Genomic DNA, 23,203 nt, shown 5'->3' with positions numbered 1-23,203 from the left:
TCTCCCATGGGTTCCGAGTGAGCTGGGACTCACATTAAAATGAAGGGTTCCAGTTTCTCAAAATGATACTTTTTTGAGCTATTTTCATTGTGAATATTTTATTCAGGTGATGATGAAGTGGTCACGAGGAATATATTTTAGGATGAGAATGAAGTATTTGTTGATCTTCTTTGCAGAAAAAAGTTATATTATTATTTTATTATTTATTTCATTTGCATCACATTTTCCTTGGAACTCAAGTTGTCATATATAGGATTCCCATTGAGCAAACTAAAGATTTACTTAACTTCATCAAGGTTGTTATATTTTGTACCTTCATATCATTTAGTAATGTAATAGTAGAATACTTATACAATCAGCAGTATGCAGTTTGATTTGCTCAAGGTTTGGTACAAAATGAACATGTGTAGAGATAGAATTGCTAAAATTCAATCAACTTGAGATTCATTGGATTAATCAGAGTTTAACAGAAAAAATATTTTCTTTGAACAAAAGAATGTTACCGGTGAAAACTGATTCGCTGATATGCATGCAGTAAATAAAGATATATTTCTCTGAAAGTTTATTAGGCTACAGTTGAGCACATTGGCTGTCATTCATAAATGAAAGCACAAATACTGGCCAGAATTAATTCTTCTGCCCAATAGTGGCATATTCTGTAAGTTCAATTTCTACTGAGGGTTCACTTCTTTGAGAACGTTCCTCATGATTCAGAGATGCATAAACAATCATATTCTGATCTTCACCTGGGAAGTGGTGGATACTGGTGACAGACAGATGATGCTCCAGATTTGATGTTGTTCTAAATGCTTTCCAGAAACTGACTTGATCATCACAGACAGTGCTGCCATGTTTGTACTTCAAGCCAGGTGTAGCAGCACCATGATGTAGCACAGATCTTTCATCTGGGACAACAATGCTATTATCATTGTAGTACTTTACATCTGAATACCTATTAAACTGCAAAAAAAAAAAGTGCAATAAATTAATGGGGTTACTTAACTGCTTAGAAGACAACAACCACTGTCAGAAACAGTAGACAGTTCAAATATCTAGTTTTGGCCTTTTATCATATAACCAAGAGACACTTTTTTCAAAATAACAATGAAAATATCCAAAACATTCAGAGAAAAATATTTATACAGACTTACAGTTACCTATGAGAGTGACATAAGGCATGATTCAGAAAGTAAACAGTTGTAAAATTATCTGATTACTAAAATTTAATAAATACTCACTTTGAACCCTTCCCACTTCCCTTCACATACAGTTTGATAATGAACCATTACTACATTAAGGACATAGTTTGTTAGAGTTGAAACACAGACTACGGTTTGTTCCCTCAAAATGGGGATTATAAACTAAGGTTTAATCCTCCTTGGAAATTATGGTTTGAAGGAAAGAAAACAAACTCAAGTTTGTGGTTCTGATGTAACACAAAAATAAAAAAATAGTTATTGAACCATGTGAAAGGGAAGACAGAAATAAGGCAGAAGCACAAACCACACCTGAATTCAGTAAAGTAAGAGATCTGAACAAGGTTTAAGAGCAGGCTTTAAAAAGAAATATTGAACAAATTTGAAATTCAGCAAACATCTGAAATTTTTTAACTTTTCCCCAGTGACAACGGGGAAAATCATCTTAAATTTTGTTGATGACTTTTTAGACAATGATGTTAAGTATCAAGTGGCCACATTCAGAACTTTAACTCCCTTGTTCTTTATAAAATCAAAAATACAACTACATGCATAAGTGGGGATATTTTAAAATGTACTAGATACATAAATGAAAACAGGATTGTAAGTGGGGTGGGCATGAACTACCTTGAAGAGCCCTTTCTTCTGCTCTTCACAAACCACCACAAACTGCATCAACATTCATGGAAGTCCATGGCTGTTCTTCAGTTTGCGAACATTGCTTTACAAATCATGAACTGGCTGAAATTTCTGACAAACTTTAATTCATCAACTGGTTCATGCCCATCTCTAACTGTATTATTGGTTTTTAAAGCACCCCTATATTAAGCCTTCTACATGTGCATACGCTTGAAAAATTGCCCTTTATTTGAAACAGCAAGGTACTTGAGGTGAAGACTACTATCTGTGTTTTTTGTAATACTTTGCATATTTAGTACCTGCAGATAAGCTGTAAAACCAAGGTTTAGGTAGCAACACACACCAAACAAACAAACTTACCACATTCATTTCAATTTGCAAAGCGGATGAAATCTTCTTGTTTTTAACTGGAATGAGAAAAAAAATCCTCATATTAATTGACTGATTATGTGAACTTTCTTTGTGATTTGTCCAAAATATGAACAGTGCTTTGATGAGACCATCCAAATTTATCAATATTGAGAGGATTATTAGTAGATCAGACTGCTTTGATGGTATGGAGGGAAACAGGGCATATCAGTAAGAAAATAATGTTTAACCAGAATATTGAAAGAACTGTAAGAAAAAAGAAATTATGTTTGGCAGAAGTCAGACAGGCAAATCTCATTGGCCCTGCAAGAGAAGGGAGAACTGGAAGCTGAAAAGAATTAGACTTTACCTGGGTGCCTCCATATGAAATATAATGGGCCCAAGCAGCTAACAGCAATGAGACACAGTGCACCCAGTGATGAGAGGAGATAAATAATCCATGCCTTGTCCTTTTTAGATGCTCCATGATCATCTGTAGTGTTTGCGTCATCTGCAAATTCAAAAAGGTTACTTTGGTCTATGTGGATCATGCCTTTGAACTTAATGCAGTATCAGCACACTTTAACAGAAGCAGGAGGGGAAGGGTCCAAAAACTGCTGGCTTGGCTTCCTACCTGTCTACTACTTGTATTCAGCATGAACCCTGCCCCCCCCCCCCTTCAAGAATACACAGTGAAGTCAGAGAAGTGACAGAGATTTCTGTTACTTAGGCTGCAGTATAAAGAGGTTAAGAATCAATGCCAGAAACCATTCTTACCTTTCACATATTGCAGTGAGCTTCAACTAGGGATATGGGGAGAAGAGCGAATTCTTTTTTTTAAATTTATTTTGACAACAATATAAATGTTGATATTTTTAGGAATCCCAGTCTCCAGGAGGGGCCTGGGGATCTCCCGCTTTTACAACTGATCTCCAGCTGGCAGACTTCAGCTTCCCTAGAGAAAATGTGCTGCTTGAATGGCACTTGATGTAATTAGTCAACTGATAAAAGTCACCAAGTATTTACACCATCTTTCAGTTTGCAAAAATATATTATAAGGATTACGTACAACACATAATAGACAATACAATGATGATAGAGGCCAGAGGTGCTAGGGCCTTTTAAAGTAACAGAAAACCACAAGGGGCCAAAAACCCCCATCTCCAAATGAAAAGATATAAGAAGATGATATTGGATTTATATCCCACCCTCCACTCCGAAGAGTCTCAGAGCGGCTTACAATCTCCTTTACCTTCCTCCCCCACAACAGACACCCTGTGAGGTGGGTGGGGCTGGAGAGGGCTCTCACGGCAGCTGCCCTTTCAAGGACAACCTCTGCCAGAGCTATGGCTGACCCAAGGCCATGTTAGCAGGTGCAAGTGGAGGAGTGGGGAATCAAACCCGGTTCTCCCAGATAAGAGTCCACACACTTAACCACTACACCAAACTGGCTCTCCCAAACTTGGAAATAGGCCAACTGAAATTCACAAGGTGGGTGCTCCTGAGGAGTTTAGCTTCAATACAGCCACTTTCTTAAAAAGACATCTCTCTAGATTTTAGTGATGTTTCAATTCTTTCTTCAGTTTGACAGCTTAATTATTTAAGAACCCTGTTCTACATTCTCTAATCATAGCATTAAGCTTCTCATTTCAGTGTGAACATCAGGCTCTATATTCACACTGAAATAATGCCCCTCCCTTTCCCAAACCCCACCTTTTCTTGGCTCCACCCCCAAAGTCTCCAGGTATTTTCCAACACAAACCTGGCAACCCTAATTATTTTGCTTGGTTGGGATATAGATAATCTGAGTCACTGGCTCTACAGAATTGTTTGTATATAGATTTGATGTTGTTAATATATAAAATAAAAGAGTGTCTCAGCTGCAGTAGGAGAAGGTGCTTGGATCTAGAACAGAGCTGCTGGTAAGATGTTGCTGAGTGAGGAGAGCTTGTTTGCCTGAGAGTAATTGCTGGCTCCACCCTCTGCTGTTGCTCTGGCTGTTGAGTCAGAGGTGGGTGGGGCCTTGAGCCTTTAATTTGCAAGGCTCATCCTTGCAGAAGTGTCTCAGCTGCAGTAGGAGAAGGTGCTTGGATCTAGAACAGAGCTGCTGGTAAGGTGAGTGAGACTTGATTTGCTTTTCTAAAACTGCTGGGGAGCATTACCCAGGGTTACAGTGGGAGGTAACTGTGAATGTGCTTGGTGTTGGTGCCTGCTGGAGAGGGGTTTCTGATTGCTTTTGTATGTCTTTTGTGTAGCTGTTGCTGAGTGAGGAGAGCTTGTTTGCCTGGGGGTAACTGTTGGCCCCACCCTTTTCTGTTGCTCTGGCTGTTGAGTCAGAGGTGAATGAGGCCTTGAGCCTTTAATTTGCAAGGCTCATTCTTGCCAGAGGCAGAAGTGTCTCAGCTGCAGTAGAAGAAGGTGCTTGGATCTAGAACAGAGCTGCTGGTAAGGTGAGTGAGACTTGATTTGCTTTTCTAAAACTGCTGGGGAGCATTACCTAGGGTTGCTGTGGGAAGCAACTGTGCATGTGCTTGGTGCCTGCTGGAAAGGGGTTTCTGATTGCTTTTGTGTAGCTGTTGCTGAGTGAGGAGAGCTTGTTTGCCTGGGGGTAATTGCTGGCCCCACCCTCTGCTGTTGCGTCAGAGGAGGGTGGAGCCTTGAGCCTTTAATTTGCAAGACTTATCCTTGCCAGACGCGAGCCTTTGGTGCGAGCTGAAGGGCTCTTGGCCTGGGGGTCTAGCTTGGGGGTTCTGTAGATAGGTGGGTAGTTACCCACAAGTAGTTTCAAGTGGTAGTTGGTAGTGGGATTTAAAGATAAGTGAAGATAAAGAAAATTTTGAAATGGATTGCAGCAGTATGGCTGGTGAGGGAGCAGAGGCAGTGATGCATAAAGACTGTGGGATGTTTGTATTTCTACCTGAGAGTAGCACGAATTACACTTGCAGCACGTGTAAGTCAGTGGCCCTGCTGGAGGAGAAGATACGGGGACTGAAGGCACGATTGTCCATGCTACGGTGTATAAAAGAAGGTGAGGATTTTCTTGACAAAACACATGAGGCGCTCTTGAAAGGACAAGAGGAGGGAGAGGAAATGGTATCTCAGCAATTAGAAAAGAATCCAACACAGGAGGAGGGTTCCTGGAAAAATGTAACCCGAAGGAGAAAGAAAATCAGATGTTCTGAAACTCTGCTGCTCAGCAATAGGTTCCAGGATCTTCCCACAGTAACTGATTTTGAACCATTGGAACAAGACCTACTTCCTCAGCCTCCACAAAGCTTGAACAAAGTTTCTCAGGATCCTGTGGATAAGAAGCCTGGAGCTTCTGCTTCCCAATATAGGAAGAGGAAGGTGGTGGTGATTGGAGACTCCTTGCTCAGAGGGGTGGAGTCCAAAGTGTGCCGACCGGACTTGTTATCCCAAGAGGTCTGCTGTCTGCACACATCCAGCACGTGACAGAAAGGATTGGAAGACTTATCAAGCCCACGGATTACTATCCTTTCTTGCTGATCCACATGGGAACGAATGATACTGCCCATCATAGCCCTGAACGTATTAGAAAAGACTATGTGCTTCTGGATCAGAAGGTGAAGGAGCTGGGCGCACAGGTGTTCTCGTCAATGCTTCCTGTTGAAGGCTGTGGCTTAGGATGAGAAAGAAGAATACTTCAAATAAACGACTGGCTATGTTGATGGTGTTGTCAGAAAAGATTCGGATTTCTGGACCATGGATTACGCTTTTGAGATGGTGGTCTTCTATCGGGAGATAGTTTGCACCTTACGGCGGTAGGGAAAAGGGTGTTTGGTAACAGCCTTGCTAACCGAATAAGGAGGGCTTTAAACTAAATTGTATGGGGGAGCGAGACAATAATTCAAAGCCTCATATGATGCCAGAAACTGGGGATAAGAACATTAAAGATTTGCAGAGAGTGGTGCATACGCTAGGTAATGTTAACTTGCAGGCCTGTAAGGAAACCAAACCCTAGGGATGCATAAAACGTGGATTCCGATGTCTCTACACTAATGCACGGAGTATGGGAAACAAACAGGAGGAACTGAAAGTCCTAATAAAGGAGGAGACTATGACATAATAGGCCTTACTGAAACATGGTGGGATGACAGTCACAACTGGAATATTAAGATTCACGGGTGCAACTTATTTAAAAGGGACAGGCAAATGAGAAAGGGCGGAGGCGTAGCAGTATATGTGAAGGAGGTAAAAATAAAAGGAGTAGGAAACAACAGTGGTATTATTGTGGGGGTCTGCTATAGACCATCAAGTCAGGCAGAGGACTTGGATGAGATACTTTTACAGCAGATTGCCATTCTGCCAAAATTTTTGAATATATTTTATAGTCAATATTAATAACAAAATTGGTCTATAATTTTTTTACATTTGTGACATCTCTATCTTCCTTTGGTATCAACGAAATAACAGCTTCCTTCCATGTGTTTGGCATTTTCCCTTTTACTCTTACCATGTTCATCAACTTCTGCAATTTCAGTATTAACTCATCTTTAAAGGTTTTAAAATATTTAGCTGTATATCCATCCGGCCCAGGTGCCTTTCCATTTTTCATTGCATTAATTGCAGCTTCAATTTCAAGTTTTTCAATTGGATCATTCAAAACTTTTTGCATACTTTCTGTTAAGGGTTCTATTTTTATCTTTTGTAAATACTCATCCATCTTTTCTTTCTGTATTTTAATACCTTTAAACAACTTGGTGTAATACTTAAAAAATTTCTTTTTATTCCCTCTCTTCCATCTACTACAATTTTATTAATAATTTTATTTTCTCTTTTTTTCTTCAGTTGCCAAGCCAAATACTTTCCAGGTTTATTTGCTCCCTCAAAAGATTTCTGCTGCAGTCTTTTCAAATTCCATCCCAATTCTTTATTTAACAAATATTTCATTTGCATTTGTAATATTGTAATTTCCCTTATAATTTTCTTTTTCCCTGGCCTTTTTCTCAACACCCTTCTTTTTTATTTATTTCATTCTGAATATTCAACAGCTGTTTTTCTTTTGCTCTCTTATCTTTATTATTCAAGGTAATCAATAATCCTCTCATTAGTACTTTGTAGGCATCCCAAACCATCTGAAATTCCATATCCTCTTTATTATTCACTTGAAAGAAAGCTTTAGTTTCATTTTCTAGGTATGTCACTATTTCTTTATACTGTAGTGAATCTTCATTTAATCTCCGTTTTCTCAACTTCTTAGACAATTTTGTAATCCACATTATTGGGTTGTGATCAGCCCCAATTTTGGGTAAAATCTCTATTTTCCTTGTTATAAGACCTAAATCTTTAGTGCCCCACAACATGTCAATTCTAGAAAGTTTATGTCTTGCTGAAAAAAAGGTATAATCCCGCACCTCAGGGTTAAATTTCCTCTATATATCCTCCAAATTTTCTTGTTTGACCAATTAAAAAAAAGACTTTGGCAATTTTCCTTCTTTATTATTATTTCCCCCCCCAGATCTATCCAAAGTGTTCTTAATTGTTCCATTAAAATCTCCCATTATCAAAACTTGTTCATACGTCAGTTCATCAAGTTGTTGCGTAATGTCTTTAAAGAAAACATCCTTTGCACCATTAGGTGCATACAATCCCAATAACAACGTTTTCTTTGCATTCAATATTATTTCTACTGCTACAAATCTTCCATCTTTGTCTTTGAACATTAATTTTGGCTCCAATTCTTGTTTGATATAAAAAATCACTCCCCTTTTCTTCTGTTTAGCCAATGAAAAAAATTCTAATCCCAATTGTTTATTCCATAAAAATTGTAATCCTTTTGTTTAATATGCACTTCTTGTAAACAAACTATATTACAATTTTGCTTCTTAATCCAATGAAACGTTGCCCTTTTTTGTGGTGAATTTAGTCCATTTACATTCCAAGACAATAATTTGTAATCCATCATGGTGCAAATTCTTTATTTTCTTCATAAAAACTACGCAATTCCTGTGCATTTGTGATTGTGATTCTTTTCCCCTGAAGTTCAAAACTCAAACCTTCAGGTATTATCCACCTAAACATTTCATTGTCCGTAGTTCTTCTGTCAGTTTTTTATATGTTCTTCTATCATTTATCACTTGCCTTGGCAACTCCTTCATGATTCTTACTCTGCTGCCTCCCACTATCAATGTCTTTTCAAAGTTTTTACTCATGATCTTTCCCACCATTTCTTTTGTCATATATCTTATAACAACATCTCTTGGTAAATTATTTTTCTTGGCATAGTGTGAGTTCACTCATATTTTTGGTCTCTTCAGGATCTTCCTCTAAAAATTCTGCAATTATTTTTATTATATACTCTTTCAAGTCACCATCTTCCTTTTCAGGTACTCCTCTCAGACATATCTGAGTCTCCATCAATTTGCAGTCATGGATTGTCACTTTTTCTTGTATTTTCAACAAGGTGGAGCCATGTATTTTCATTCTCCCTTCTACCTCCTGCACTTTTTTAGATGTTTCCTCTGTCTCCTTCCTGAAACCTTCCATATCTTTTTTAATTTTTTCTATAATTTCTTTTTTGATACAGTTATCATCTCTTTCATACCTTTCATCATTCTAGCCTCCATTGCCTCTAATTGGTCCTACATTTTCTCCAATGAAGTGGCCCTTGTACGGCCTTGCTTGTGTTCTGACATTTAAAAATACTGAAAATTTTGATCTCACCAACTGGAACTTCAACTATCCAGTTCAAAAGATTAGAGCTTGCTTTTTTACAACAAGCCTAATTTCGCCTTCCTCAGAGCTTCCCAGACCAAAATATTAACTTTTAAAGTTTTTAAATCCTTCAAAATGGTGATCACGACTTTTCACTGCTCTCTGCAACTTTTTTCCCCCTTTTTCTTTTAAAGGTTTCTAAAGTCCATTACAAACAATATGTCCAATAGTATTTATCCTCTTCTTATCTCAATCAATTTCAACAATTTTTAATGTCCCGAATACTTTAAAAACATTTTTTTAATTTTGACCTCCAAGCAATGGCCGCCGATGTTTCTCAATGGTGTTATAATCCTAGAGTAGGCTTTTCTTCCTCTATCTCCTGGTTTACTTGCCAACAAATCCCGTTTCTACTGGTAAGGAGATCTCGTGTTGCTTGCATATGCTGCAGGTCTGTGACGATGGTGTTCTTTTTTCAAAACCGCAAGTAGACCAAACAATAAATTCCTTTCCACTTTTTAGCATTATCCTTTAAATTTATAAAGTCCAAATTTCACCTCTTCCTCCCTTCTTCTTCCAAGCTTACTATATTTCCATTTCCCACCTTCTGAGTTTATTCTGTTATAACTGCAAATAGTCCCGGAATGAAAGATAATCATCTGTACCTTCTCTACCGGTTATCCAGATTCACACCATTTTTGCGTAGTTTTACATGTTTAACAAAGTCCAAGAAGGTTAGGATTCTGTTGAGCTTATGTCAAATAAATGACTGAGAACTTCTGCAGATGATGAAAATGCAACTCTTCTCCAAAGACCCCTCAAAGGAGCCCCCCTCCCTGGGACTCCCTTTTAGCCAAGGTAAATCTCCTCAAAGTTTCTTGTGCATATCTTGGACTAATCTCTAACTGAGAAAAGTAGGTAGTAGGCATTAATTTGCCTTCCACTACCCCGAACAGAAGTTCCAGCCTGCTCCCATTGTGGGAAGCAGCTCAGCTCGACATTTTCCTCCCCCGGAAGTCAGCTTCAGACTCTGATTGGAAAGGCTTCAGACTCCGATTGAAAAGGCTGCTTCTTGGGATGGTGTGTCTGTGAAGAAGTTTGCAGCAACTCATGAATAAAGATGCCAATCAGTCACCAGAAATGGGGCGGGAAGGAAATGTCTGCTGGGCACTTCATTATTCCCTATGTGGAGATCGATTCTCATAGGGTATAATGGGGAATTGATCTGGCGGTATTGGGGGCTCTGGGGGGGGCGGTTTTTTGAGATAGAGGCACTAAATTTTCAGTATAGCATCTAGTGCCTCTCCCCAAAATACCCCCCAAGTTTCAAAACGATTGGACCAGGGGGTCCAATTCTATGAGCCCCAAAAGAAGGTGCCCCTATCCTTCATTATTTCCTATGGAAGGAAGGCATTTAAAAAGGTGTGCTGTCCCTTTAAATATGATGGCCAGAACTCCCTTGGAGTTCAATTATGCTTGTCACACCCTTGCTCCTGGCTCTGGCCCCAATGTCTCCTGGCTCCACCCCCAAAGTCCCCAGATATTTCTTGAATTGGACTTGGCAACCCTAGTTCCCGTCCAATTGGTTCATGTTCATAAATGTCAGCCTTTCCTAAGATGAAACAGTTTCCTCTGCTCTCATGCACAACAAAAAGTATTCAGTCAAGAAAAAAGTACAGATAGATGATTTAAACTACACACTTTAAAGGTTTGTGGAAATTTGTGTTAGGCCTGTCGTGAACGTCTGTTCGCAAACCACAAACAGGGCAGAATCTATGACATATTTTGCTTTGTGGTTCAGTTGAAGTCCATACTTAATTATTATATCTATTTGTGGAGAGATATCTGTCTATTTATAGAGAGATAAACACACTCACACAGATAATTTTCTGGTTTAGGGAAATACCAGGTGTGAACTTAATTAGAAGCTCAAAATACTTCAAGACAGATGTTGTAGAACCTGAAACTGACTAAAGGAAAATGCAAATTTGCCTTGTTGGAAATAAAATACCCAAGATAGTGCTGCTCATTCTGCAGTTCATGGAAAGTCACATTCACAACAGCTATTAAACAAAAGAGTCACAGGACTACTGCATGACCTCCTACCTCCAGGTGGAGGCTGGAGATCTCCTGGCAATGATTTCCAGGCAACATAGATCCGTTCACCTGGAGAAAATGGCTGCTTTGGAAGGTGATCTCTATGGCATTATACCCCCATTGAAGTCCTCCTCAGGTTCCACCCCCATAATCTCCACCATCCTGGAGCTGACAACCATATCTGTGTGCCACTCCACCAAACACTCTTGTACTATAACATCAGATAAAAATATCAATATTAAATATATAGCTATAGCCTTTTAAATTACCAGAGCATCTCTGAGCTTGCAGGGCTGTCCCTCCATCACCAGTAATTCTTTTGCTTCCCTTGCTGTTTTCTAACTCTCTCCCTGGCACAAGGCTCACAACTCAGGTGAGAACAAGAAGGCCGAAGCTACTCTGCCATGTGCCAAGCAGATAGTGAGAAGGCAGCAAAGGAAGTTGAAGGTGTTGAGGTTTCCCACTGCAGCCAACAGCTCTGAGCAGTCAGCAGCACTATGAAACCTCTCTTCACAAGAGGCCTGTGCACCCTTATATCCTTCTCTGTCTTCTTGCTCTCTCACCAACATAGATGCAGCTTCTCAAGTGAAAGACTGAGATTGCTGAGGCACTCAGAGGAGAGAGATGTGGCCATTGAGAAATGGGACTAAAACCACCCTCCCACACACATTGTGGTCAGCTTGCTCTTTTTTTGGTGGTGGTGATTTTACTCTTTATTCTATGTGGCCAACTTGCTGTCTTCCTGGAAACTGTTCAGATGCTGTGATTAGAGTGCAGAGGCTGCAGAGAAAAGAACAGGGGTGCTGTTGGAGAGGATGGACCCTTTACTTCCATCCCTGGCATGAGGTACACACATCAGGGAGGCTTGCAGCTTATACACTCCTCCAGTTCCTTCAGCAGCAGCTGTTTCATGGTAGAATCATCTGCCAACCACAAGTCTCATGAGGCTATGGCCTCGCCCATTTTTTTGAAATAGAGAGGCTGCCACATTGGAGAACAGATGGCAGGTCAAATCTGGCTCCTGAGCCACTAAATATAACTGACAAGATATATCTTGCCCTGACCTGGATAACCTAGGCTAGCCTGACCTTGTCTGATTTCAGAAGGTTAAGCAGGGCTGGCCCTGACCAGATGGGAGACCTCCAAGGAACACCGGATGATGATATGGATGCAGTAGGGTTGCAATCCCCAGGTGGGGGCAGGGAATCCCCCAGTTTGGAGGCCCTCCCCTTGCTTTAGGGTCATCAGAAAGTGGGGTGGGAGGAGGGAAATATCTACTGGTCAATCCATTATTCCCAATGGAGACTGATTCTCATAGGGTATAATGGATAATTGATCTGTGTGAATCTGGGGCTCTGGGGAGGATGTTTTCGAGACAGAGGCACCAAACTTTCAGCATAGCATTCAGTGCCTCTTTCCAAAATATCCTCCAAGTTTCAAAAAGATTGGACCATGGGATCCAATTCTATGAGCCCCCAAAGAAGGTGCCCCTATCCATTATTTCCAATGGAGGGAAGGCATTTAAAAGATGTGTGGTCCCTTTAAAAGTGGTGGCCAGAACTCCCTTTGGAGTTCAATTATGCTTGTCACAACCTTGTTTCTGGCTCCACCCCCAAAGTCCCCAGATATTTCTTGAATTGGATTTGGCAACCCTAGGATGCAGGCAATGGCAAACCAACTCTGAACATCTCTTGCCTTGAAAACCCTATGGTGTTGCTGTAAGTCAGCTGTGACTTAACAGCACTTTGCACCACTACCAAGACATATCTTAAACAATGAGGGTTTAAAAACAACAACATTGTAATGCAACTAAAACAGAACTGGTTAGTCCAAACAGCTAATCTACAAAGGATAATTTACTTATCTAACTAAATTTATTACAAATAAGGCAACAATGACCATGCAGATTAAGGCATCTCCAGTTAAAAGAATTGTGTAAGAAGTGGTGTGAAAGACCTCCCCTTGAGATGCTGGAGAGCTTCTGCCAGTCAAAATAGTCAATACTGACACCTATAAACCAATAGTCTGATTCAGTATAAGGCAACTTCATGTGTTCAGTATCAACTATGAGTGGTATATAGAGCAGAAAAAACAAAGGTGTTCTATTTATGGCACATGTGAAACTAAGAGAAGAAGTTAGTTGAGGAAATATTAGTCATCATATAATCTTACAAAGCCTAGGAAAAAGAGAAAAGAGTCAGATCTGTGTATAACTTCTGCAACTCCATCTTTGTTACAGGCTGGTGTTCAACCTTTAGTTACCATGTCAGGCAGCTCCCAAGAGAATCTTCTTCTCTTTCATGCTCGTTAGCAGCTCTTATCTTCATGCCTGATTTGTTTTCTCTCACTGATAGATGCCAGGTGCAGATGGCCTTGCTCATCTTAGTGTTTGAGATAGCTTGATATACGATTTATTGACAGGTAGCCAGTACTTAGTTCTAGTTTTAACTATGCATCTTGTCTCAAGGTCTGGCTAAGTTTCACTGTAGTGTGCATGTTCAGGACTAGCAGACGGGAACCTGTAAGCTTGATCATTGCTTATTAAAATCTCCTTGTAAGCAAACCTGGATCTTGCATATTGTTTCTTTGGAATTTTTGCAAACCTGGAGCTCCTGGCCAGAGCCCCAAACAACTTGCCAGCCAGCTGAATGAAGAGGTACTCCACCCACTCCTATCTGACAACATTTTTAGAAGAGTAGAAAGAACAGTCCCTGTGACAACAGCAGTCAGGTCAACTGAGGGTTTGTAGAGAGGTTTTTAGTCATCATTCCTCTCCAAAGCCTCCTTGCTGGTTATCTGCCCATCATTTTGTCCTTCTGCCTCCTACCCCATCATTCTTACTCTCTTTCTGCCACCCCACCTCATGAACCTCTTTTTCTGCCTCTTCACCCTGTTGCCCTCTCTTTCTCTGCCCCATCTTATCACTCTCTTTCTGCCTCTTCACTCTAGCACTCTCTCTCTCTGCCTCCCCTACTCCATTCCACTCCCCATCCTGGTAACCCCTCCCCCATCTCTGCCACTGCAGGACCCAATGCGGTTTCTTTCACACATCCCCCACCACTCTCAGCCATTTGTGTGGTGTTGCTCTGCCAGACCCTCAAAGGTAAGTTTAATTTGAGGACAATTTAACCCCGCATGTATTGTTTAACATTTCATATTTTTCTGTTTATAGAAAAATCTGTTTTGGGTATATGTGGCTCCAATTTGTAGATTTAGGTATCTGCAGATGGGGGCCACACTTGAGAAATAGTATGTAGCTAGCATAGTTTCTGAAGATCCTGATGCAGTTGCCAATCTGTAGCAAAATAGGACTTCAAGCTTCACATTATTATTGCAAATGGCACAACTTAAAAACAAAACACTATTTTACAAGAACAAATAGATGACTGGAAATTCTAGAATATATTGTTACAAATTCCCCTGTTTTCTGAGCAGTAAGAAGATCTAGAATCAGCTCTACTTGGGGGGCTACCAATTGGAAGGAGAACACACTGAGGTTTTGCAGCATTTTTGAAATATTAATTTACAAATATACAGTTGTTGGTGAAGAGACATTTGACAAGGCAGAAAATTAGCTATCCCACATCAGATCCCCAGAGAAAGAGAGACATCCTTCACCCCATATTACTTAAGACAGATGTCTCTTTCTGTAGTTCTAAATTCAAAACTGCCTTTTCTTTACACAGGTATATACAAACACACATGGTTCCTTTCCCTACTAGCTCACATGGTCCTTTAAAGGACTATCTTCTAACAGTGAGTACCCATTTAAAAGCATCAGCCAATCGTTATGGGCCTTTAATCTGACAGCAATTTTGTGCTGTGAGAAAGCAGGACAGAAATGATGCTTGAATCAATCAAATAAAAAAAGGACAAATTGCAAGCACCACAATATCCATGTTTTTCAGAACTATGAGAATTATGGGCACACTATGGACTCCTTTTTTAGAAATGACAATTTTAGTTTCCGAAGTCCTAAAGAAATAAATATTGAACATTATCCACAAGAACTGAGAGATGGAAATGGAGAATTCAAGAAGACATCCATCAGCTAAAGATGTGTGTGGAAGTGGATAACTTGGTACAATCTCCTATCTGAAGTCAAGGTTTCAGAGAAAAATCCCCTAAAAACTAAAAACATGACATTCCCAAAAGACCTTAGTAGAAACTGCTAATGGGCTTATTTGAATATAAAGAGAAAGATATTTTTAAGGAAGCGGGGAGACAGCGTAATGACTGGACTAACCAAAGCATTCTGTGAGATGGCTGACTAAGGGGAAACATGTTCTGGGGAGCACCAGCATGGAATTAAAAACATCAATTGTTTTCAGTTTGAGGCTAATTCTACTTAAAGTTTTACATTGTTAAATGAAATTTGTTTGTTCCATCTCTGTTTCCTGTTGCATCATATTATACCATTTATATCAGCAAGCTACAGAGGCTAATGTAACTTTTGACCTATGTTGTTCTTACTTTCAACTCATTAGTACAGGAAATGTAACCACTTGGCTATAGTGGAAAATGTGGTGTAGCCTCCATGTATGTTTCACTTCCTCCTAGAACTATTGACTTGTTCCAGAGACGGCTGATAATACTATAGTCTTTGCGTCACCATTTACATATTACTTAGTGTTATGTATGTGGACTCAAGAGAAGACTTGGATATTCCCGCCGGCTCATTTGAGCCAGGCAGACTGAGCTTGGGGACGTGGGAACAAAGGGCTGCAGGATCCAAATCCCTGCAGCCCTAGACCAATTACAAGCCCCCACCAGTTTGAATGACCCAATGATGTGCTAGCGCAGGAACCTAGAGATGTATATAAGTTGGGCCTGCAGGCCCCATCCCCAGTCTTGCATTGTAACCTTTACTATGTGATTCCTAATAAAGAGCTTGTTATCACTTTGTGAGACTCTGTCTTGCTTAGAACCCACTATATTATAGTGGTGACAAGGATGGGATTTGTGCAGCACTGTTAGGACGTGCTGCCGCAGTACGGGGGGCACTACCATCCTACTTCCCCACAACAGGCACCCTTTATGCACAGACAGTTCGTCCCGGGGGACGCAAACGCGGAGAATTCCGAGCCCACCACCCGTCCTTCAGGCCACCCCCTCCACACCCAGTTCAGAACTCAGGAGAGAATTTTGTCTTTGGCAGAGCAGCGGGCAGTCTGGGAGGGCTTCCAGGGACATGATCTGGAATGCCAGGGCTGGGTCTGGCTCCATGGAGGGCAGTGGCAGTCGGCTCAGAGCATCCGCGTGACCTATTGCTTTCCCAGGGCGGTACAAAAAAAATGCCATAAAGCAACCAAATCAAAATCAGGAACTTTATCTTTGCATTGCATCGTGAGATAAAGAAGGAGATTGACGTCTATATAACCAGTCCTACAAATCATTCATTTATAATATTCACGTATATAATACATAGGGTTGCCATGTCCAATTCAAGAAATATCTGGGGACTTTGGGGGTGGAGCCAGGAGACATTGGGGGTGGAGCCAAGATCAAGGTTGTGACAAGCATAATTGAACTCCAAAGGGAGTTCTGGCCGTCACATTTAAAGGGACCGCACACCTTTTCAATGCCTTCCTTCCATAGGAAATAATGAAGGATATCGGCACCTTCTTTGGGGGCTCATAGAATTGGACCCCCTGGTCCAATCTTTTTGAAACTTGGGGGGTATTTTGGGGAGAGGCACTAGATGCTATACTGAAAATTTGTGCCTCTACCCCAAAAAACAGCCCCCACAGAGCCCCAGATACCTGCAGATCAATTCTCCATGATTTTCTATGGGAATAAATCACCATAGGGAATAATAGAGTTTCCAGCAGACATTTCCCTCCCCTCCCACCGCTTTCTGATGACCCTGAAGCGGGGGGAGGGTCTCCAAACCGGGGGATCCCCTGCCCCCACCTGGGGATTGGCAACCCTAATAATATGTATTATATTCATGATGTTGACCAGTTACAAATTTGGAATTGTCACTCAGTTCTTTAAATGCCTGAAAGTGTCTGATGGCTTGAAGAGGAGGTGCTTTGCAATGAAAAAAGGGAATGGTTGGGCAAGGCAAGTCAGCTTTGCGGTTTCCAAGAGCTGTGATTGTGAGACATGCATTTTTCTAGAATGCTAGTGGTGGCAAACGGGCTTGGAAGCAATGGAGTTTCAGGGGCAAACAGATTTTGCTATGGAGAAAGGGCAGTAAGTTAATGTTACATTTAGCTGCAATACACAGTATCCTTTGGCCCCAAATTCTGCAGTGACAGTGCAATGCCATGTGTACAGAGTCAGAAATAACAACACCTAATTCAGTGGGACTAATCCCACTGAGAATGCATAAGCAGTTACCTAAGAGAAAAGCCATTGAAGACTGATGTAAATTGTATTTAACTGGGTATTTCACCAGATGCCTTTTGTTGCTTTTTATTTTCATGTGAAATGAATTACAGACTTTATATTATCCATAGGACTGTATTTTGTTAAAAATACTTGCTGTTAAGATTCATTTCATTTTTCAAGTAAATTTAAACTTAAATCACAATTTCACTCTTCCCCCCCCCCCCACAAAATTCATTAAGCTACTTTATTCTGGATTTGCTACTTTATTATGGAATCAAAAGAGATGTCAGTTGCATGTGATATCCATAATAAGTTTAATTTGAAGAGCTGCCATCCTATTCTGACTGTAATTTGGTTTTTATATTTTGATGATATTGATGATGATATTGGATTTATATTCCGCCCTCCACTCCAAAGAGTCTCAGAGCGGCTCACAATCTCCTTTACCTTCCTCCCCCACAACAGACACCCTGTGAGGTAGGTGGGGCTGGAGAGGGCTCTCACAGCAGCTGCCCTTTCAAGGACAACCTCTGCCAGAGCTATGGCTGACCCAAGCCCATTCCAGCAGGTGCAACTGGAGGAGTGGGGAATCAAACCCGGTTCTCCCAGATAAGAGCCCGCACACTTAACCACTACACCAAACTGGCTATTTTAATGTTAGCCTTGCTTAAATTGTTTCTTCTGTTTTATTTTAATGCTTTCATGTTACTATGTTGTTAAATGAAATATTTTGTCTCACTCTGAGCCCATTTGCAGGGGATAGTGGGATATAAATCAAATAAATAAATAAACTTATTCTTGCTATGAGATTTTCCACTTTTACTACACAAACTTAGGCATAAAGACCTGTAATTTCCCACCACTTCAGGCCCACTATGGCATCATGATAGGCAAATCAATGGCAAGAGAAGCAGAACAAGCAGAAAAGCAGAGGAGGACTATTAGGAATAGGGTTGTCAAACAATTGGCACCCTGTCCCTGACCTGGATGACCCAGGCTTGTCAGATTTCAAAAGCAAGGTTGGCCCTGGTTAGTGTTTGGACAGGAAGTCATGAAGGAATTCCAGGGCCACTGTGCACAGGCAGGCAATGGCAAACCACCTCTGAACATTTTTTGCATTGAAAACCCTACAGGGTCACCACAAGTCAGTTGCAACTTGATGGCACTTTTCACCACCAATACAATTGGCATACTAAAGGGCCTTTTGCTTATCATTTGGGTCAACTAAACCAAACTTAGTGCTTCATGCAGAAAACAGCAAAGGATCTGAGTGCTTCATGTCAAAGAAAAACAACAACAATGTTCCAAGAACTTGAAGATTGTTATGTAGAATTCTTGAACAAAGGAAGAATAAAACAAAAGACCACTGGACAACAGATACCAGTTGACTAGATTCCAGTGTATTATTTGCATTTTTATATTATTTCTACTGTGTCTTTTTGTTCCAAAGAAGCTTGTGGACAACTTGAATTTTAGATATCTACAGTCAGTCAACTGGAGAACATCATCACTATATTGATTACGTATGAGGCTTACCTTGAACAGTGATGTTTATGAAATGGCCCTTGTCCTTTTGGTTTCCTGAAATACTCTCACAGTAATACAGTCCACTGTCATTCTTATTAACAGATGAAAAATTCAAAGCAAAAACATTGTCATTAATCCATGTAAATGTGTACCTTTGTCCATCATTCAAAGGTAATTCTCTGTGATTGTTCTGTTTGTACCACTTCATTTCAGGCTTCTTTTGACAATATGTCACTGGGCATTCTATGCTGAATGAATTTCCAGACTTTATGCAGTGTGCTGTATGCCGTATAACATTAACAACAGCTGTGCAGTTCTCAGCATTTTTCCCTGAAAAGTAAAAGTAAATAATTTCAGCAGCTATATTTATTACACACCATTCATAGCCTCTTTGGTATCTCCTTGTTCCTTCATGAGGTTCATACATAGCTGGAATGCATTAGGTACATAACATGAAATATGATAAAATGCTGATGTCAGTCATTTGTTAACTGGAACAAGGTTTGAGTCCAGTGGCACCTTTAAGACCAACAAAGTTTTATTCAAGGTATAAGCTTTTGTGTGCAAGCACACTTCAGATACTGTTAAAATTTCTGCAACCATTACATATAGAAAGAAAGAGGATGGGGATATAGTTGCCAGGAGGGACCAATTCGAGTCAAGAAAGAGACAGAAACAAAACTGGAAAATACCAGTCCAATATATACCAATACATATAAATAGTGGGTGACTGGTAACAGACTAGTAATTTCTAATTTTGTCTCTGTCTTGACTCTAACTGGTCCTTCCTGGCAACTAACCTCCCTTCTCTTTCTGTATGTAATGGTTGATGAAATTCTGTTTCACTGTATTTGAAGAAGTGTGCTTATACACAAAAGTTATACCTTGTGTTGGTCTTAAATTTGCTGCTGGAATCAAACTTTGTTCTGCTGTGTCAGACCAACACAGCTACCCACATCAATATATCTACTTTTAAGTCAGGCAGTGTCTGAAGACTGTCACTCACATACATGAGCACACACACAAAGCACTTTCACTGTGCAGACTTTGGACTTCCTTCCTTCCTATGACAACAGAAGCTTCAAACACATGTAATCAGATTTATGGGGGTTAAATATATCTATATTTTATTTACTTCATTTATAGTCCACCTTTGCCAAGCCATATTTGATTAAGGGAGCTTTGACTTTAAGGTTATACCCCAACTATCTTGTTGATCTCTAAGGTGCTCCTAGACTCAAATCTAGCTTCTATTGCAGACTGACATGGCAACCCACCTGAACCTTTCCCACTAAGAGTCGAGGCAGAGTTGTATTCTGATCAAGGGCACAAAGCAGAGACAGAAGTCAGGGGTAGACAAAATTGTTTCATAGGAGAGAGTCTCCCCATTCTGGATTTTGAAGAGAAACTTGTCCCCTCTTTCATTTCCCCCGTTGTCTCTTTTCATTACACATCATGTCAGCTAAACCCAGAGTATTTTGTCTGTGGACAGCAAATCAGGTGGAAGGACAACTATGGCCGCAGGGACCACAGCATCTTTAAGGCCCACCAGGCCAGAAGCAACAGCTTCTGCTGATGACTCAATCCATCTGGTGCACTGGAGCTACTAATTAGGCTTACCAACCTCCAGGTGGAGTCTAGAAATCCCCTAGAATCACAACTGACCTTCAAATACAGGGATCAGTTCCTCTGAGGAAAAAAAAAAAGTATTCTTGGTGTGGAGCTTAATGGCATCCCATTTCCACTGAGGCACCTGACAAGTTCTGTCTTCCCCAGACTACACTCCCATATACCCAAGACTTTCCCAACCCTGAGTTAACCCTATAAATAACCTAACCAGCTCTAGAGAGTTTTCAAGATGAGACAGAGTTCAGTATTTGCAGGAGGTTGAAAGCTCTCTGAATGAGAGTATCATAGATTTCCTTGATTTACACTGATTTCATTCAAAGACACAGAAGCTAACCTTTCTGATACCAATGACTTTGCACTTTATCCTGCTAAATATGCATGTTATATGCATATAGAATTAGGTGCACGGTTCTGGGGAATAGCAGCATGACTGTCTTCAGTACCTAGGGAAAATGTATTTGTTGGTATAACATGCACTTCCACCTTCTAGTATGCAAGCCAGAATGCAAAAGTAAAGTGTTAATCTTAATTTACATCAGTCTCCAATGCTTAAGCATTACTTTACATATAAAATGAGATCTCACTAATTTAGAACCTCAGATGACACACGTTGTGCATGGGATGGAGAAAGTAGAGAAAGAAGTACTTTTCTCCCTTTCTCACAATACAAGAACTCGTGGGCATTCGATGAAATTGCTGAGCAGAAAGGTTAAAACAGATAAAAGGAAGTACTTCTTCACCCAAAGGGTGATTAACATGTGGAATTCACTGCCACAGGAGGTGGTGGCGGCCACAAGTATAGCCACCTTCAAGAAGGGTTTAGATAAAAATATGGAGCACAGGTCCATCAGTGGCTATTAGCCACAGTGTATGTGTGTATATAAAATTTTTTGCCACTGTGTGACACAAAGTGTTGGACTTGATGGGCCGTTGGCCTGATCCAACATGGCTTCTCTTATGTTCTTATGTCCTTCCTTCCCCCATTTTATTCTCACAATAACCCTGTGAGTTAGGTTAGGCTGAGAGAGCATGACAAGTCCAATGTCACCCAGCAAGATTTGTGGCAGCATGGAGAGTTGAACCTGACCATCTCAGATCTCCAAAACTGTACTGAATGTTTCTACAGTGGCCGCAGAAATACATATCTAAAAATGCATATCCAGTCACGGTCCAAGAACTGGGTGGGGTGGCAACATGTTACTACGACTCCAGCCTTGGCTGCAGGTACATTACCATGCTGTGAAATTTCAGAAATAAAACAGATTTTTTTCTTTCCCTTGACTAATGAGACATGTGAAAATGAGGTCAGAAAGGGGCCTCCCTGATATTTGAGCCCTGCATTCAAGAGCTGTAATGCCTTCTAGGCATGTTAGCTGTGTTTTCAGACATCTTTCTTCCCTCTGCATGGTATGATTGCTCCTGTGGGTTTATGGTGCATATACACAGGAATTTTCTTTTCTGCAAGTATGTGGACATTCAGAGAGAGAAATGTACATCTGATCTAAGATAATATAATATTCATTAATTTATCCAATTTGGTTTCAAAATCAAAATCATTAAGCAACTGCTACCAAAAGCGTATGTCTTACATTTTAGTTAGAACTTTCTTCTTTCCTCTCTTATTACCTCCAGAGCTGCTACTCACCCCATTAGAAGAAACATACAGGTTACATGATAGCCTTTTTGTTTCTTCCAATAGGGCAAAATAACTATGCAGAGGGAGGGCATTTGAGGAAGGGAAAATGGTATTTTGTCTTGGTCTCAATCTGAATGGGACCTTCTCTAGCTGCTATTTACCAGTAAAAGTGACTGGAAGATCCATTCATGAATAGGCTGTTCTCTAGCTTGGCCTTTAGTTTCATCTATGTTCACATCTGCAATTCTATAAAATGCATATTAATTCAACTTTCAGAGGGATAAACAAGCTTAGGTCTATAAGCTAATTTCATCATATGGTGGGTCCACCTTGTAGACATACTGCCTGCTCTTCTCTATATTCCTATCCACACACTTATAAATCGGTAATGGACTTAAACTGCACCATACCAGTTCTCATTTATACCAGTCATCTATCATGTTCTAAATTACATCTACCAGTTCTAAATTAGACGTATAACTGAAGAGCTAATATTGGAAATGTGTTTGAGCAAATGCAACTAGTTGCTAAAGCTGGACTACTGCTCAGTATCTTGCCAAAATGCAATTTTTATTGCTTGGGGGGGCGGGGGGGGGGGAAAGGGATCTACATTCAAATGTTATTACAGTTCTGATTCCAAATATCTTTTTTTGGGTAGCGGGATCTTACCGTATGCTCCTGGCTTGCCCAACATCAGTATCACAAAGAGAAAGAGCAGTTCAAGGCTCCTGGAGCACATGGCCTGTATAGGTCTTCACTTCATGTTCAAGATGAAAAAGATTCTGTTGGAATGGAATGGGGACCATTTAGGCAGCCTCTTAAATGAGGCAGTGAGAGCTCATGAGGTCTGTTGGAAAGGTTTCAGTTCTCTCAAGGAGCTGAAGGGGAAGGGAGACAGAGGAAGGGGTGAAAAGAAACTCTGACACAAATCAGAGCTGCTGATCAGAGATCTTGCCAGCAGTGGGAGGGCTGCTGTCACCTGTTCGCTCACTTTTGAAACCTCTTGTATGCTCAAAACTGAACGGTTTCGCTTCTCATGTTTCTTCCACCCTGCAAGAGGAACTGAATTAAAAAAATAAATTAAAGCAGAAAAAATGCTGTCTCTTTTTACAGTGTAAAT

At 40.5% G+C, this 23,203-nt stretch overlaps 1 protein-coding gene across 1 annotated transcript; it reads right to left on the bottom strand.

Annotated features, from left to right (window-relative positions):
* Positions 1 to 478: 478 nt before the first annotated feature.
* BTLA (B and T lymphocyte associated) lies at positions 479 to 22,991 on the bottom strand. Its single transcript, XM_060235154.1, has 6 exons — positions 22,753 to 22,991; positions 18,828 to 19,148; positions 11,158 to 11,160; positions 2,554 to 2,694; positions 2,196 to 2,242; positions 479 to 960 (listed from the first exon to the last, which is right to left on the bottom strand). The coding sequence occupies exons 1-6, from the start codon at positions 22,820 to 22,822 to the stop codon at positions 628 to 630; spliced, it is 915 nt and encodes a 304-aa protein (XP_060091137.1). The 5' UTR covers positions 22,823 to 22,991; the 3' UTR covers positions 479 to 627.
* Between the last annotated feature and the right edge of the window lie 212 nt (positions 22,992 to 23,203).

The sequence above is a fragment of the Heteronotia binoei genome, chromosome 3, assembly GCF_032191835.1.
Source record: "Heteronotia binoei isolate CCM8104 ecotype False Entrance Well chromosome 3, APGP_CSIRO_Hbin_v1, whole genome shotgun sequence".
NCBI classification, from domain to species: domain Eukaryota; kingdom Metazoa; phylum Chordata; class Lepidosauria; order Squamata; family Gekkonidae; genus Heteronotia; species Heteronotia binoei.
The sequence above is the reverse complement of the archived record's forward strand: the minus strand, read 5'-3'. Positions and strand labels throughout refer to the sequence as shown.